The sequence below is a fragment of the Macaca thibetana genome, chromosome 3 (assembly GCF_024542745.1).
Source record: "Macaca thibetana thibetana isolate TM-01 chromosome 3, ASM2454274v1, whole genome shotgun sequence".
Classification (NCBI taxonomy): domain Eukaryota; kingdom Metazoa; phylum Chordata; class Mammalia; order Primates; family Cercopithecidae; genus Macaca; species Macaca thibetana.
The window spans coordinates 21300770-21314192 of NC_065580.1; the positions used below are offsets into that span (position 1 = coordinate 21300770).

The following is a 13423-nucleotide window of genomic DNA, read 5'->3' on the forward strand; positions in this document are numbered from 1 at the left end:
TACAATTACTGGGTTCAAGTGATTCTCCTGCCTCAGCCTTCTGAGTAACTGGAACTAAAGGTATGTGCCACCACACCCAGCTAATTTTTTGTAACTTTTACTAGAGATGGGGTTTCAACATGTTGGCCAGGCTGGTCACAAACTCCTGACCTCAAGTGATCCACCTGCCTTAACCTCCCAAAGTGCTGGGGTTACAGGTGTGATCAACTGTGTCTGGCCTGCAATTTAAAAAAAAAGTCTGATCTTCTCCAAAAACAGTTTTATTGATTGCCTCATTTCCTGTGTATGGATGATACTTTCTTGTTTCTTTGCACATGTCATAAAATTTTATTTAAAACAGGACCTTTTAAATAGTATAATGTGACAACTCTGGAAATCAGATCTCTTCTCTCCAGTGTTTGTTTATGTTGCTGATTGTTAATATTGTCATGCTGCTTGTTTATTGACTAATTCTGTAAAGTCTATCTTGTATGTTGTGTATGGCTACTGAAGTCTCTGGTTAGCTTAGTGGTCATCTAATGATCTAATTATTGGACAGATACTTTCTTAAATACCTGAGTACAGTAAGTGTCCCCAACTTTTTCAAGTGGCTCTGTATGAATAGTGGGGCATGTCTTCAACACTCAGGCATGGGTAAAATGGTTTACAACTTTGCATTGGCCTTCACTTCCTATTTGTGTAATGCCTCCCTTTTAGCCAGAAGTGAGACATTAGGGCCTTCTCAGATTTTCCCTGAGCATGTGTACAGTCTTATACACGGTTTGGATTTGTGTCCCCACCCAAATCGCATGTCACATTGGAGGAGGGGCCTGGTGGAAGGCGATTGGATCGTGTGTGTGGATTTCCCCCTTGCTGTTCTTGTGAAACTGAGTGAGTTCTCATGAGATCTGATGGCTTAAAAGTGTATGGCACTTCCCCATTCTCCCTCTCTCTCCTGCTGCTATGTGAGGAAAGTGCTTATTTTCCCTTCCGCCATGATTGTAAGTTTCTGGAGGCCTTCCAGTAATGCTTCCTGTTAAACCTGCAGAACTATGAGTCAATTAAACCTCTTTTTTTCATAAATTACCCAGTCTCAGGTAATTCTTTATAGCAGTGTGAGAACAGACAGCCTTCTACCTGTGCATGGTCTTCTAAATTTTTAGGAATATGTTGAAACTTTCTGAAACAACATATGTGTACAGCTTAATTTCCAGCTTTTCCTTTTAAGATTTTTTACTTAGTTTCTTATTTGCCCCAGTTGTTATCATCATCTTAGGCCACCATGGTGTTAAAAATTCATGACTGATTGTTTTCAACAAATGCCACTGGTGGAAGTGCTGAGTGGAGTCTGAGCCAGGTCAAAGAAAAACAAGCCATAGAATGGGAGTTTTCAGAGAATGTCAGACATGTCAAATTATGACAGTTGTCTGAGAATAGTTTTTTGGGAAGCTCCAAATGTATTTTGCCTTCTCCAGTGGCTGCTAGGCTGCTGGTTTTTACTGGGATCAAGGAGCTGTTGGTTTTCAGTGCTACTATGGAGCTGGGAGACAAGGATGGGGATAGGGCAACTTAAAATGCCACAAAAATCACTGTTCTTATTGGGGTTTAGTTATTTTTCATGACCAAATGCTTCTCAGATTATTGCAGGATTTCTTGAAAAATAATCTCAAGGGTTCTGAGGAAAACGATTTTGCCCATCCTTGCTGTTGTTTTTACTGCTTTGTGGAGGAGCAGCTTTCCAGGGGTATGGCTCTGCTATTCCTGCTAGAGGCACAGAAATAGGAAGGAGGTGCTGAATAAGTAGAAGTATTGCTTGACATGTCTTTTATGTCTTTTGGTAAGTAGATGTTAATTTTGATGTAGTTGAATTCATGAATTTCTTCTTTTATGGTTAGAAGTTTCTGCATCCTATTTTAAAAAAATCATTGCCAACTCCAAGGTCATTCAGTATTTTTTTTTTTTTTTTTTTTTTTTTTTTTAGTGCTTTCTTTTAGAAGCCTTATAGTTTTAACTTCCAGGTTTCTATCTGTGATCTCTCTTGATGTATTATCTGTATAATGTGACATAGGGTCAATATTGTATTTTCCCATGTAAATACCCTTTTTCTTTCCTAGCATCTTATCTTGAAAGGACCTTCTTCTCTCCATTGGATTGTTTCAGTACCTCTGTTGAAGTTGTACATGTGGGGGTCATTTTTGAATCTGTGTTATTTTCAATTGATCAAATGTCAATTCTTTCTTTAATAGCACATGTTCTAGATTTCTATAGCTTTATAGTAAGTCTTGAAATTGGGTAATGAAAGTCCTGCCTCCAACTTTTTCTCCTTTATCGAGGTTATTTGGCTATTTTATGTTTTTTTTTATTGCTATATAAATTTTTAAGTCAGCTGGATTTGGGTAAAGAGTATGTTGATTCTAAGTATCAGTTTGGAAAGATTTGATATCTTAGTATTAGTAGTACTGATCTTTCAATACACAAATATGATATGTTTATTTATATCTTTAATTTTTGTCAATGATGTTTTATAGTTTTCAATGTAAGGTCTTACAAGCATTTTATTGTATCTGTCCTTTAATAATGCATGTTTTTTTGGTGCTATTGTTAACGTATTTTTAAATTTTTATTTTCTAATTTGTAGTTGCATATATACAGAAATACAGTTGACTTTTATATATGGTATCTGTACACTATGACTTCAAACTTACTCATTCTGTAGAATGAGTTGATTTTTGCAGATTAGTTGGAATTTTATATAATCATGACATTTGCAAATAAAGATAATTTTACTTTTTCCTTCCCAATATGTATGCCTTTATTATTATTATTATTATTAACTTTATTTTCCCTCTCTTTTCACACTGGCTAGAACTTCCATTACAATGTTGAATAAAAGTGGTGAGGGCAGACTTCCAGATTTGTTTCAATGTTAGGGAGATGATACTCAGTTCTGTACCATTATGTATGATGTTACTTATAGATTTTTTCATATGTAATCTTTATCAGACTGAGGACATTTTCTTTCCTTATCATTTTTATTTTTTGCAAGTAGGCCTGCAGGATACATGTGAAGTGTTAGTCTAGTTAATGATGAGTTAGTTGCTAGGGAGGTAGGAGAAATTAAAAGAACAAGTATATCTGCAGGCCAAACTGGATGGGATGAACAAAGACCATATAATAGGAATATAGACAAGCTGAGCTGTGTTGAAGAAACCAGACTTCTTTTTGTGGCTCTGCTGCCAACTTCCTATTAAACCTTAAATAAGACACTTTATTATTTTTGTTACGTATCTGAGACAGAGTTTCACTCTTGTTGCCCAGGCTGGAGTGCAATGGCACGATCTGAGCTCACTCTAACCTCTGCCTTCCAGGTTCAAGCAAGTCTCCTGCCTCAGCCTCCCAAGTAGCTGGGATTACAGGCTCCTGCCACCATGCCTGGGTAATTTTTGTATTTTTAGTAGAGACGGGGTTTTGCCATGTTGGCCAGGCTGGTCTCAAACTCCTAACCTCAGGTGATCCACCCATCTTGGCCTCCCAAAGTGCTGGGATTACAAGCATAAGCCACTGTGCCCTGCTATGGCACTTATTTTTTACCTAGCACTAAAAGATATAGCTGAGAGCCAGGTTGATTTCAGAAAGAATTTGGTAGAGTTACAAATGTGTTTTAAAAATTTGAAAAATAAGAAATGTAAGAAGAGATTGATAAGGCTGGACTTCCTTTATCTGCTATAAAAAAGGCTGAGATTTAAATTTTTTAATACTACTTTTAGTTCACTACACCAGGACAACCATTCATCTGCTCTTTTGTGTCTGGGTACCTTCACATCCCTTTTCTCCAAAACCACATGCTCTTGATTTCTTTAACTATATTGCAGGTCTTGAGATCAGGTAATGCTGTGTTCCCTAGCTCTACTTTTAAGTAATTATTTTGCTAAAGTATCTTCATCTGAATCATCTGGGACGAATTCTCTTTCCTTCCAGGACCTTCACATCACTGATACAAATTGGCGGTGTGTCTCCTCAACACATAGGTGTGCTCTGGGGTCTTCGTAGGCTTAACCGTTGTGCCTAGGGCTGACATCGAAATAAGTAGTTAGGTCTTTGCCTCTCACCACAGACCTCCCATTATATCTATGACACTCTGAATTACAGCTTAGGAAAATAATTTTAACTACTTTGAATGTCATTTGACTCCATTCCTTAGGATCATGCAGGATTTTTTCATTTTTATGAACCCCTTTTGAGAACACAGATAGCCTTATGAGGGACAGTTGCCTTCAGTTGACAGCCTTGGGTGGGGGTTATCTAGTCAATGATACCATCAGTTTTGCAAGATTGTGGTTGTGATAGTATAAGCATCCAGGTGAAGTTAAAGCGGGGGGAAGGGACCAAGTGTGCTAGCATCGAAATTGGGAGTGGGATGCTAATGATATACTTTTCTTGTTGTCAGTTTTACTGGGAAGAGCCCTGTGGAAATTTAAATCCTTTCCCCTAAAATTTCTTTGAAGTCCCCAAAGGCTTATGTTCTTAAGGTTATTTCTGTTCCCAGGCTAATGCTTTTCCTAAATTTGTTCAATTCTGGATTATCTTTTTATCTCAGTAGGCAAAATCTATTCTGTATTCATTGACCTGGATATAAAATTCAGCTCCTTCTCCAATTTCCATATTCATTAGACCTCACTGCCTTTAAGACAAGAAGTAGACTTCCCTGAAGATACAAGTCCAGGTGGGAAATATGGAGGAGACAAAGGAGGCATTTCCATGACAGCGTACAACAACTTCCAATTGAGCATTAGACTGTGTTCTTAAAATGCTCTTTATTCACCCTATACCAGGACATTTGCCTGGATGTTTATGCCCCCCCTCAATTCTAAAATCCTAATCCCCAAGGTGATGGTGTCAGGAAGTGGGGCCCTTTGAGAGGTGAATAGGTCTTGAGGGTGGAGTCTGCATGAATGGAATTAGTGTCCCTTTAAAAGAGACCCAAGCAAGCATGTTTGCCCCTTCCTCTATGTGAATTGAAATGATACCTTCTATGACCAGGAAGTAGACCCTCAGTGGGCATTGAATCTGCTGGCATCTTGATCTTGGGCTCTCCAACCTCCAGAACTGTGAGAAATAAATGTCTGTTGTTCATAAGCCGCCCTGTCTATGGTGTTTTGACATATATATCAATAATGATATATATGGTGTTAGATATATATAGAGAGCTATATATATATAGATCTAACTATATATATAAAGCTACATAAGGAATTCTGATTAATAGTTTGAACCATGAGTAGTGAGAATAAAATTATTCTAAATTTTGACAAGGGAAATGGTTGTTTTATTTTTTAAGATGTTATTTTACTGGAGCATGTTCTAATTAGCCTCCTCCAATAAAAGCAGAACCTTTTTATTTAGTAATTGAGTCTCATCTGATACTCTGGGGTACTATAATTTTGTTGTTTCTGTATATTTGATTATTATTAATAATCCAAAACTGATAGAGGTGCTGATGGTTTATGTTTCTGGAAGGCTAGAAGTTAACCTGTGAAAAGCTGATGTTCTATGATTTTATAGGCTAAAAGAGAAGTTAATGCCACAGAGGTTAAGATCTTATTAATTCATAGAGTGTGAATTACTCTTACATCTAATTTAGCAGTAGTTTTAAGCATTTCTTTCCTGACTTTTATAAATCTCGATATCTTATTTATACTTTGAATTTGCATTTGTCTTCTCTACTTGTTACTTTACTAATGAGTTAAATAAAACTTGGCCAGATGCTCACTGCTATGTGTATGAGAATGATGTTTTTCATGGGAATGTGTTTAAGTATTATTAGTTTATAAAGGGTAGCATTATCATGGGAAGGCACCCAAGGTTTCATGGGGGCAATTGGAAAAGAGAAGTCAGCATTTTGAAGTTAGCCAAACCCTATCATGCTAAATTCAAACTTCGGGTGTGGTTTTGAAGTATTTGTATTTGCTAGGGTTGCCATAACAAAGTACTACGCATTGAGTGGTTTAAACAACCAAAATTTATTGTCTCAGAGTTCTGGAGGCTGGAAGTCCATGATCAAAATGTCGGCAGGGTTGGCTCCCTCCAGGGGCTGTGAGGGAGAATCTCTCCTGCAGCTGCTGGTGGTTGCTGGCAATCTTCAGTGTTCCTTGGCTCATAGAACACTTCCTTGGCTCATCACCCCAATCTCTGCCTTCATCTTCACATGGCTTTCTCCCTATGTGTGTGTCTGGGTCCAAATCTCCCCTTTTTTATAAAGACACAGTCATATTGGGTTAGGGCCCTGTCCTTATGACCTCATCTTAACTTGATGACCTCTGTAAAGACCCTATCTAAAAATATGGTAACATTCTGAGATACTAGGAATTGGGACTTCAACATAGGAACTTTGGGGAGACACAGTTCAGCCCATAACAGTATGATTACTTTTTCTCCATTCTCAAGGATTACTTTTTCCCTCAAGTGATACCATAAGGAGAAGAATGTCTTTAACTCTGGAGAGAATCTCAGTTAAGTCATCTTACCATGTTTTAAAATGAGATTTGTTGCCACATCCCACGCCAAGCCTGTACCAGTATTGCCTTATGGATGTGGTTAGGAAAGATTACACTTGGGAAGTAAATCCTGTCTGAGAGATGAGTTCACAAGTTCTCAGGGGCATTTAGCTGCCAGGCCATTTTTTACACATTAAACAAAAAAAAGAAAAAGTCTTTTGGGCATTGCATTTATTTACGTGAATATAATAAATACTTCTAATGGCATTTGGATTGCATGTTTGCACGTGTTTAATATGTTGGTAAATCTGAGGAAAGTGCACAGTGCTTTCTGATTTTGTATTAGGAAGATGGGTGAGGCAGGGAAGAGGAATGATTCCTTAGGCAACCATGGAATTATTTACTGACTAAAAGAGGAAATCTTCTGTTTGAATAACCCCTTTGAACTGCCTGACACGTGGTGGAAGCTTGTCAATGTTTGTTGAATGAACAGAAGTGTCCAGGGAACTTAGACTATTTGAGAGCAATCAAAAAGCATATATTTATTCAGAGATTTACCATGTACCTAGCTTTGGCTGATGCTGTGGGGGCCTGCTGATGGGTGTACGAACAATAATAGCAGCAACTGTCGTTTGTGCTTACTCTGTGCCAAGCATCTTGCACACATTTTTTTTCCACTATTCTCTGAGTTAGGCACTATTTTTATTTTACATATAAGGAAACTGAGGCTAAAAGATATCAAGCTATCTATGTTAATTGATAAGGTAAGGTGTGTGCTTTACTTCTACACTCCAATCAATGCCTACTAAACATGTCCTCTTGCTGGTAGAAGTTTGCATTCTTGTTCTAGAGATAGGAAATTTATAATTAGGGCAATTAGAAAAGTAGTATAGAAAAGGTGAATTTTTATAGTATGTCTGGTTTGCTATGTATATGTGTACTGTCAGCATTTTATGAAAGTCTCAGGTTGTGAAATGGTTAAGTATATAACTTCTGGAGTTAGATGCCTGCGTTCAAATCTTACTCGGACCTCTTCTTACCTGTGTGTCCTTGGACATGGAGCTTACGTGTTCTCCATAAGCTCCATTGAGAACATTTATTATTTAAAAAATGGGAAATTTATTATAAAATAGGGATCATACCTTATTATTGCAAGGGATACATAAAATATATAAAATGATTCAGTGCCTGGCAAAATGTATTTTCTGTTCAAATGTAAGCTTCTCAAAGGTGGCAATGATTTGTGTCTGTTTTATTTGTTCTTGTATCCTACACATTTAGAACAGTGCTTGGCATCAAATAGACATTTGGTAAATTCATTGTTGAATGGATATATTTCAATATGTAAATGCCTGAGCTTAGTCACATTAACAGACATAATAAAGTAGTCAGATGTTTGCACATCTATGTGGAACAGTGGTTCGTAGCTGGGATACACATTAGAAATACCTGGAGGGCTTTGAATGGACTGCTTCTTAAACCCCATGGTAGGCAAAGGTTGAGTACCAATGTTGGAGAATCACTGTGAAGGTAACAAACATAGAATAATACTGGTATAGTATGTTGAAGATTCAATACCGAAAGTGATTTTCTGAATGACTCCAGGGGATGAGTTTCTTAGGAAACAAAACATAGCCTTTGGTTCAATAGTAATTGCATCCTTCAACATTTCAATGTACATTAAAATAAAAAAAAATACTTTGAGTTCATATATAATATGGAATAGGATTTAGGCTCAAATAGTTATACATGGTTTGTTCCCTGACATAAATCACTGGTGAAGTTTGTGTGGGGCTTGGGACAATTTTTTTATTGTGTGGGCTATTGTTTGCATTGTAGACATCTTGTCTAAGTCAACCAAAAAGCATTGTGAGCTGCTTTGAATATAAGCAAAGGTAGTGCCCATATGGTGTAAGAAAAAAGACAACAACACACAAGGTGATTAAGAACTCTCTTGGGGAATCAAACCAAGACACTGAGTAACTTCTTAGACAGCTGGTTCCTTTTCTAGAACAACAGGGTAAGTTCACCAGTCTCTAATGTGTCAATCTTTAGGAGGTGTTCTGGATAAAAGACTACCTGATTCTCTGGTGCTTTTCTGCTCTGCAAGAAGAATCCTGATTCTGTTCTCACGTGCAGCATCACCCAGAGAGGGAGCTGGCAGATGGGGATAGATAGAAAATGGGAGCCACATAAACCTACAATCAGACTGAAACTGGAACCAGAGGAAATTGAGAGAAATTTGCAAAATGGGTAATTAGAAAAGGGTATCTCTGGCTAAATAACCACTTAGTTGCATGTTTTCCATAAATTTTTAAATTTACATTTATGAAGAGTATATGCCACATGTTTCATTAAACACACTGTAAAAATGTTAACACTATGATATGCCCTTTACGAGTATGGCAAAGGGATTCCATTTTAATGTTGACCACACAAAGCCGTTTGACGTCTCTCAGGCTTCTTAACACTGGATTCTACCTTATTTGCATTTATTTTTAAAGAGCTGCTTTGAAGGATTTCTGACTCAGGCAAGAATATCACTGAAATGTAAGGCCTGGGATATAATTCAAATCATCCTAATCCGGTTTCTCAACCCTTGATCTAATCAGCAAGCTGTTTTGCTTAGCTTCTTGGTCAAGTTCATTCATTCACTCAGAAAGCGTTTCTTGAATATAGACTGTGTCTACCCCAGGGCTGGAATGTAATAAGATTAGTAGATGGATTGAGCCCTGTCCTTTAGGAGTTTATAGTCTTATTGAATGAAGTGAAGAAAATAATATGATGCTATTTAAAATGTATAATGGCTTTTACATTTTAAATATGTTAGAGCTCTTTCAGGTAATTGATATTAACTTTGACATTGTATTATTGAAACTGCATTATAGTATATTTTCTTTTCACATCTATTTCACAGTTAATATCACAGTTCTTTTCAAAGAAGCATTTGTGATTATCACCATCCCCTATGAAGAAGCATTGTTGTGAAATTAATAGAAAGAATCATTGGCATTTCATGGTTTTGCTGACCGTGGGCTTGAGAGGATTCTGAGCAGAAGGAAAGCACAAGTTGAAACCCCATTGATTTTTTTTAATAGGAACAAATTGCAGCATAAAATTACTGCCCCCTCATCCCACTCCCAACCACACACCAAGTTCTACCAGACTCTTAAGTGTCATCATCTACCACCAAGATAAATTCAAATAGAAAAATAACTTTCACTAACTTTTATTTGAGGTCTGAGATATAATAAAACTATTTTCTTATTTTGGAAGAAAATGTGTATACATGTATGAATTATTGGAGAAAAGGATTTTCTCCCATGGTTATTTAAAAGAATGGAAAGTTCTAATCAGAAATTATTTCCTACACCCTGTTGTACCTAAATATATTTTTCTATTTGTATGTCCTTTTGTGAGGGCAATTAGAGTTACAAACTGGCAGCCACTTTCATGTTTTTTACTTATTTTTTCTCCTAATTAATATTTATATGTATAGACATAAAACCAACCTTAAATTTGTATCCACAAAGAGAAATACATGATCAACAAAAGGCTTTACTTGTTTCTTTTCCCAGGCTAGAAAAGAGTGTGATTTGACTGTAATTTCATTCAGGGTTAAATGTTTGTATGTCTCTTATCGTATAGCCACATTGTCTTTCAGAGGCACACGTGGCTTGCATCCTTGAATCCTAATTTGATTATTTCAGCAATTGACTCCTCCTGGCAGTCCTAATTAGGAAGAGTAACCAGATTTTGGTGGTCAGAGTCTACAAGTTCAGATGAGTTAAACTCATTTGTCTTGTGCTTTCTACTGGTGCCTGACAGTAGAATTTTATTTTCTCTCTTAAAATTTTTTTTTTTTTAATCAAAACTGTCTGGGACAGTTAATGAAAAAATGAAAGATCTGTGTTTTTCTCATTAAACCAAGATTTAGGAATTCTTCAGCCATTCTAAGAGTTTGCACCTAGGTATTTTTTTTTTTGTATGGACACTTAATTTAGGTTGTGGTGACTGTTAAGAATCAAATGTAGAACCTGTGTATTCCGACTCTGCAGAGATCTGATTTTCTTATGATGAAAACTGTAGCTCAGAGTCCCCATACGGAGCCCTTCAAAGCCAGAGAAAATCTTAATAAAAATGCTGAAGAAGTTCCTTCAACATAGGTGGAGGAAAACTGTTTTGAGATGAAAGATCACTGTGTAAGATTCTCCCACTGTTACTTTCTTATTGCTCAATGATATGGAATATGCTTTGGGGTGAGGGGCCGAAATTGATGTTGCTAATTGTTTGCCTTGGTGAAAGTGAGGAACGAGAATATTGTGTCATCATTAAAGGCCTCCATCTTCATAATGACCCTTTCGGGGATTATATAAAGCAAGTACATTGTCTGCTACCCAGTGGGAGCTTTTGAAAGTAGGCTACCAGCAAGCTCGATGTGATCACTTCCAACTACTGAAGACCTACCCACTATTTCTGGGACTTCCTGTATAGGAATACAAGAGACTTAAAAAAAAACAAAAAAACAAAACCAAAGGTCTAGACACTTGCTGAGCTCTCTGACATACTTGGTAATTGATTAATGGTTGCACAGTCCTGGATTCGTTACTGGCTTCTACTCAGCGTTTCCTTGGGCTTGGGGACTACTGTTCATCTTGCTCAACTTTACCAATTATTTTTTTGGAGGGGGTTTGCAGAGGTCACTGAGCAGGACGGAAAGACTACGTGCCCTTCAGGGCGCAAGAAAGCTTTTAAAGTCTGCCCCTGTTCCTTCCCCTTTATATGGGGCAAGTTTCTTTTCCTTTGGGGTCTCATTTGTGATGGAATTCACCACAGATCTGGCCACCACTGCTTTCCTTTTCTCCATTCCACTGTCTGGAGCCTTGTTCTTCTCTGTAGTCCGTGGGGTTGGGAAGTCTGAGGATCTGGGCCTTTCTGGGGATCCAGGGTGTCTGCAGGCCTCATCTCAGAGATGGCAGATTCTTACTGCAGTTTTCAGGTCACATGAGAGAGACTAGCTGAAGAGAGCCAAATGAAGATAAAGTAAATAATGAAATTGCTGATGTTTTCTTTAGAGTGCCCCTTGATGGGTTTTGGAAAGTTGTGGTCCCAGCTGTCTAAATGTACATGTTCCCAGAGAGCAAAGTTTAAGAACTCTAGTGCACAGAAGAGAACCTTAGGAGTGTGTGTAAATGCAGCTTCCCATGCCTCACCCTCCAACTGATTCAGGACTCAGAGTTGCAGCATCACAAGACCCTCCTGATTCTATTTCAGGTACTTCTGAGACCACACTTAGATACTATTGTTGAGGAAAAGCCCCTCGCCTTTCTATGGAGCGACTTAGTTAAATCACAAATCAGAGCTCAAGTTTAAGCTCTAGACCCTTGTGAGACATTTTTCGTGAGGCCGTTCAGAAACTGAACTTCCACGATTCCTGATGATCCCACAGATCTCCCTAGGTGATCCCTGCTTTTTTTTTTCTTCTTGCTGTTCTTATTCTCACCACTATGCTCTAACTGCTCCTCCCTTCCCTTTGCTCAGCAGTGATCATATGTGCTTTGCTAAAGTAGCCCCTCTTGTTTCATTTCTTTGCAGATCAGGGATGACTATTCCAACCTCTCCCAATTCATACCCTCCTTTCTGACCTGAATTCTGTTATGTTCCACTTGACAAATCTAACATCTAATTAGCATTTAGGCTTTATCTTATTGTGGGTCTTGGTAAGATATTGGATGTGCAATTTCTTGGCAGATGCAAAGCAATCTTTTCCCATTTAGAACCTCAAGCTCATGTAGTCCTCTGCAGGGGTAAGGAGGATAGGGAAAGGATGATATTCTTGAGAGGAGAGTAAAATAACAATGAACTTTCAGCTGTAACCAGCTTAGAGAGTGCTTTGCCGGCAAATGGAGGAATTTCAGTAGGAGACCTCACGAACCCATTTTTCTTGCTTTTAGTCTCTGGCAATCTTAAAGTTGTTCAAGTATGGTCAATGCCCAAACCCTAGGTCTTTTTCCATAAATGAAGAGTCAAGACCTTTGTTCTTTCCCTCTACTCTGAATAGAGGATTATATTTTAATTTTTGGTTCTGAAGCATTATTTCCCCACAGTGGTCCCCTCGGCCTCCCTGTCTTTTGGGACTTGCCACCATCTGTTGACACCATGCACTTTAGAGAGGTATATTCCAATACATTGGTAAAGATTTTCAGATGTGGAAGAGGCTAACTCAGGCACTGTTTCTACCCCATGGGAAATTTCGAGCTCTGTATGAGATTCTGATGTTGGTTTTTCTTTGTTTTTGTTTTTGTTTTTCTTCTTGCTGCAGGAAAGCAATCTCCCGGGCAGGCCTCCAGCATCTGGCTCCTGCACATCCCCTCAGCCTTCCTGTGGCAAATGGTCCAGCCAAGGAGCCCAGAGCGACTTTGGACTGGAGTGTAGGTGTCGCCTTTTTCATTTAAACATCACTTCAGTGCATGTTTTGTGTCTCTCATTCTCAGGATTCCTCTAGCTACAAGGAAGACTTGCTTAGTAATTTTCAACATTGCCCGCTGACCTGTCCTCAGATACCTTAGCTGTAGCTCCATTTCCAAACTCCTATGAGCATCGCTCCTTTATATGAAGTCAGATGTGTTCAAGACTAAGATAAAAGCTTCCTGAATCATTTGAAGTACTACTGCAGCTGTAAGATTAAAAAGTACCTCGTGCGCATGCTTTATTGGTTTCTGTCAAGTTGATGATGAATAGAGCCTACCCTTAATGCAACATCACACAATCTAAGTTTTGATTTCCTCAGCTTGAGCTGAGTTTTTCTGGGTGCTTTTTTCCCCAGAGAATTACAGGCACTTCGTGTCATTCTATTGCTTTTCCTTCCTCCCCTAACCCAAAGGTAGATGGGTCTTGCATCAGTAGGTTGGGTATAGTATATGAGCTGATGTTAACATTTTAACCATAAC

At 38.1% G+C, this 13423-nt stretch overlaps 1 protein-coding gene across 8 annotated transcripts in view; it reads left to right on the forward strand.

The window, feature by feature from the left end:
* The window catches only part of DGKI (diacylglycerol kinase iota), a 464727-nt gene that overhangs the window by 144563 nt on the left and 306741 nt on the right, over window positions 1–13423 (forward strand). For 7 of the 8 annotated variants that reach the window (XM_050782372.1, XM_050782373.1, XM_050782378.1 and 4 more), the window contains exon 2: window positions 12796–12904. The exons of the other annotated variant lie outside the window; for it this stretch is intronic. In XM_050782372.1, the coding sequence (XP_050638329.1) occupies window positions 12796–12904 (109 nt within the window). The remainder of the gene's footprint in view (window positions 1–12795; window positions 12905–13423) is intronic. 8 annotated transcript variants of the gene reach the window in all.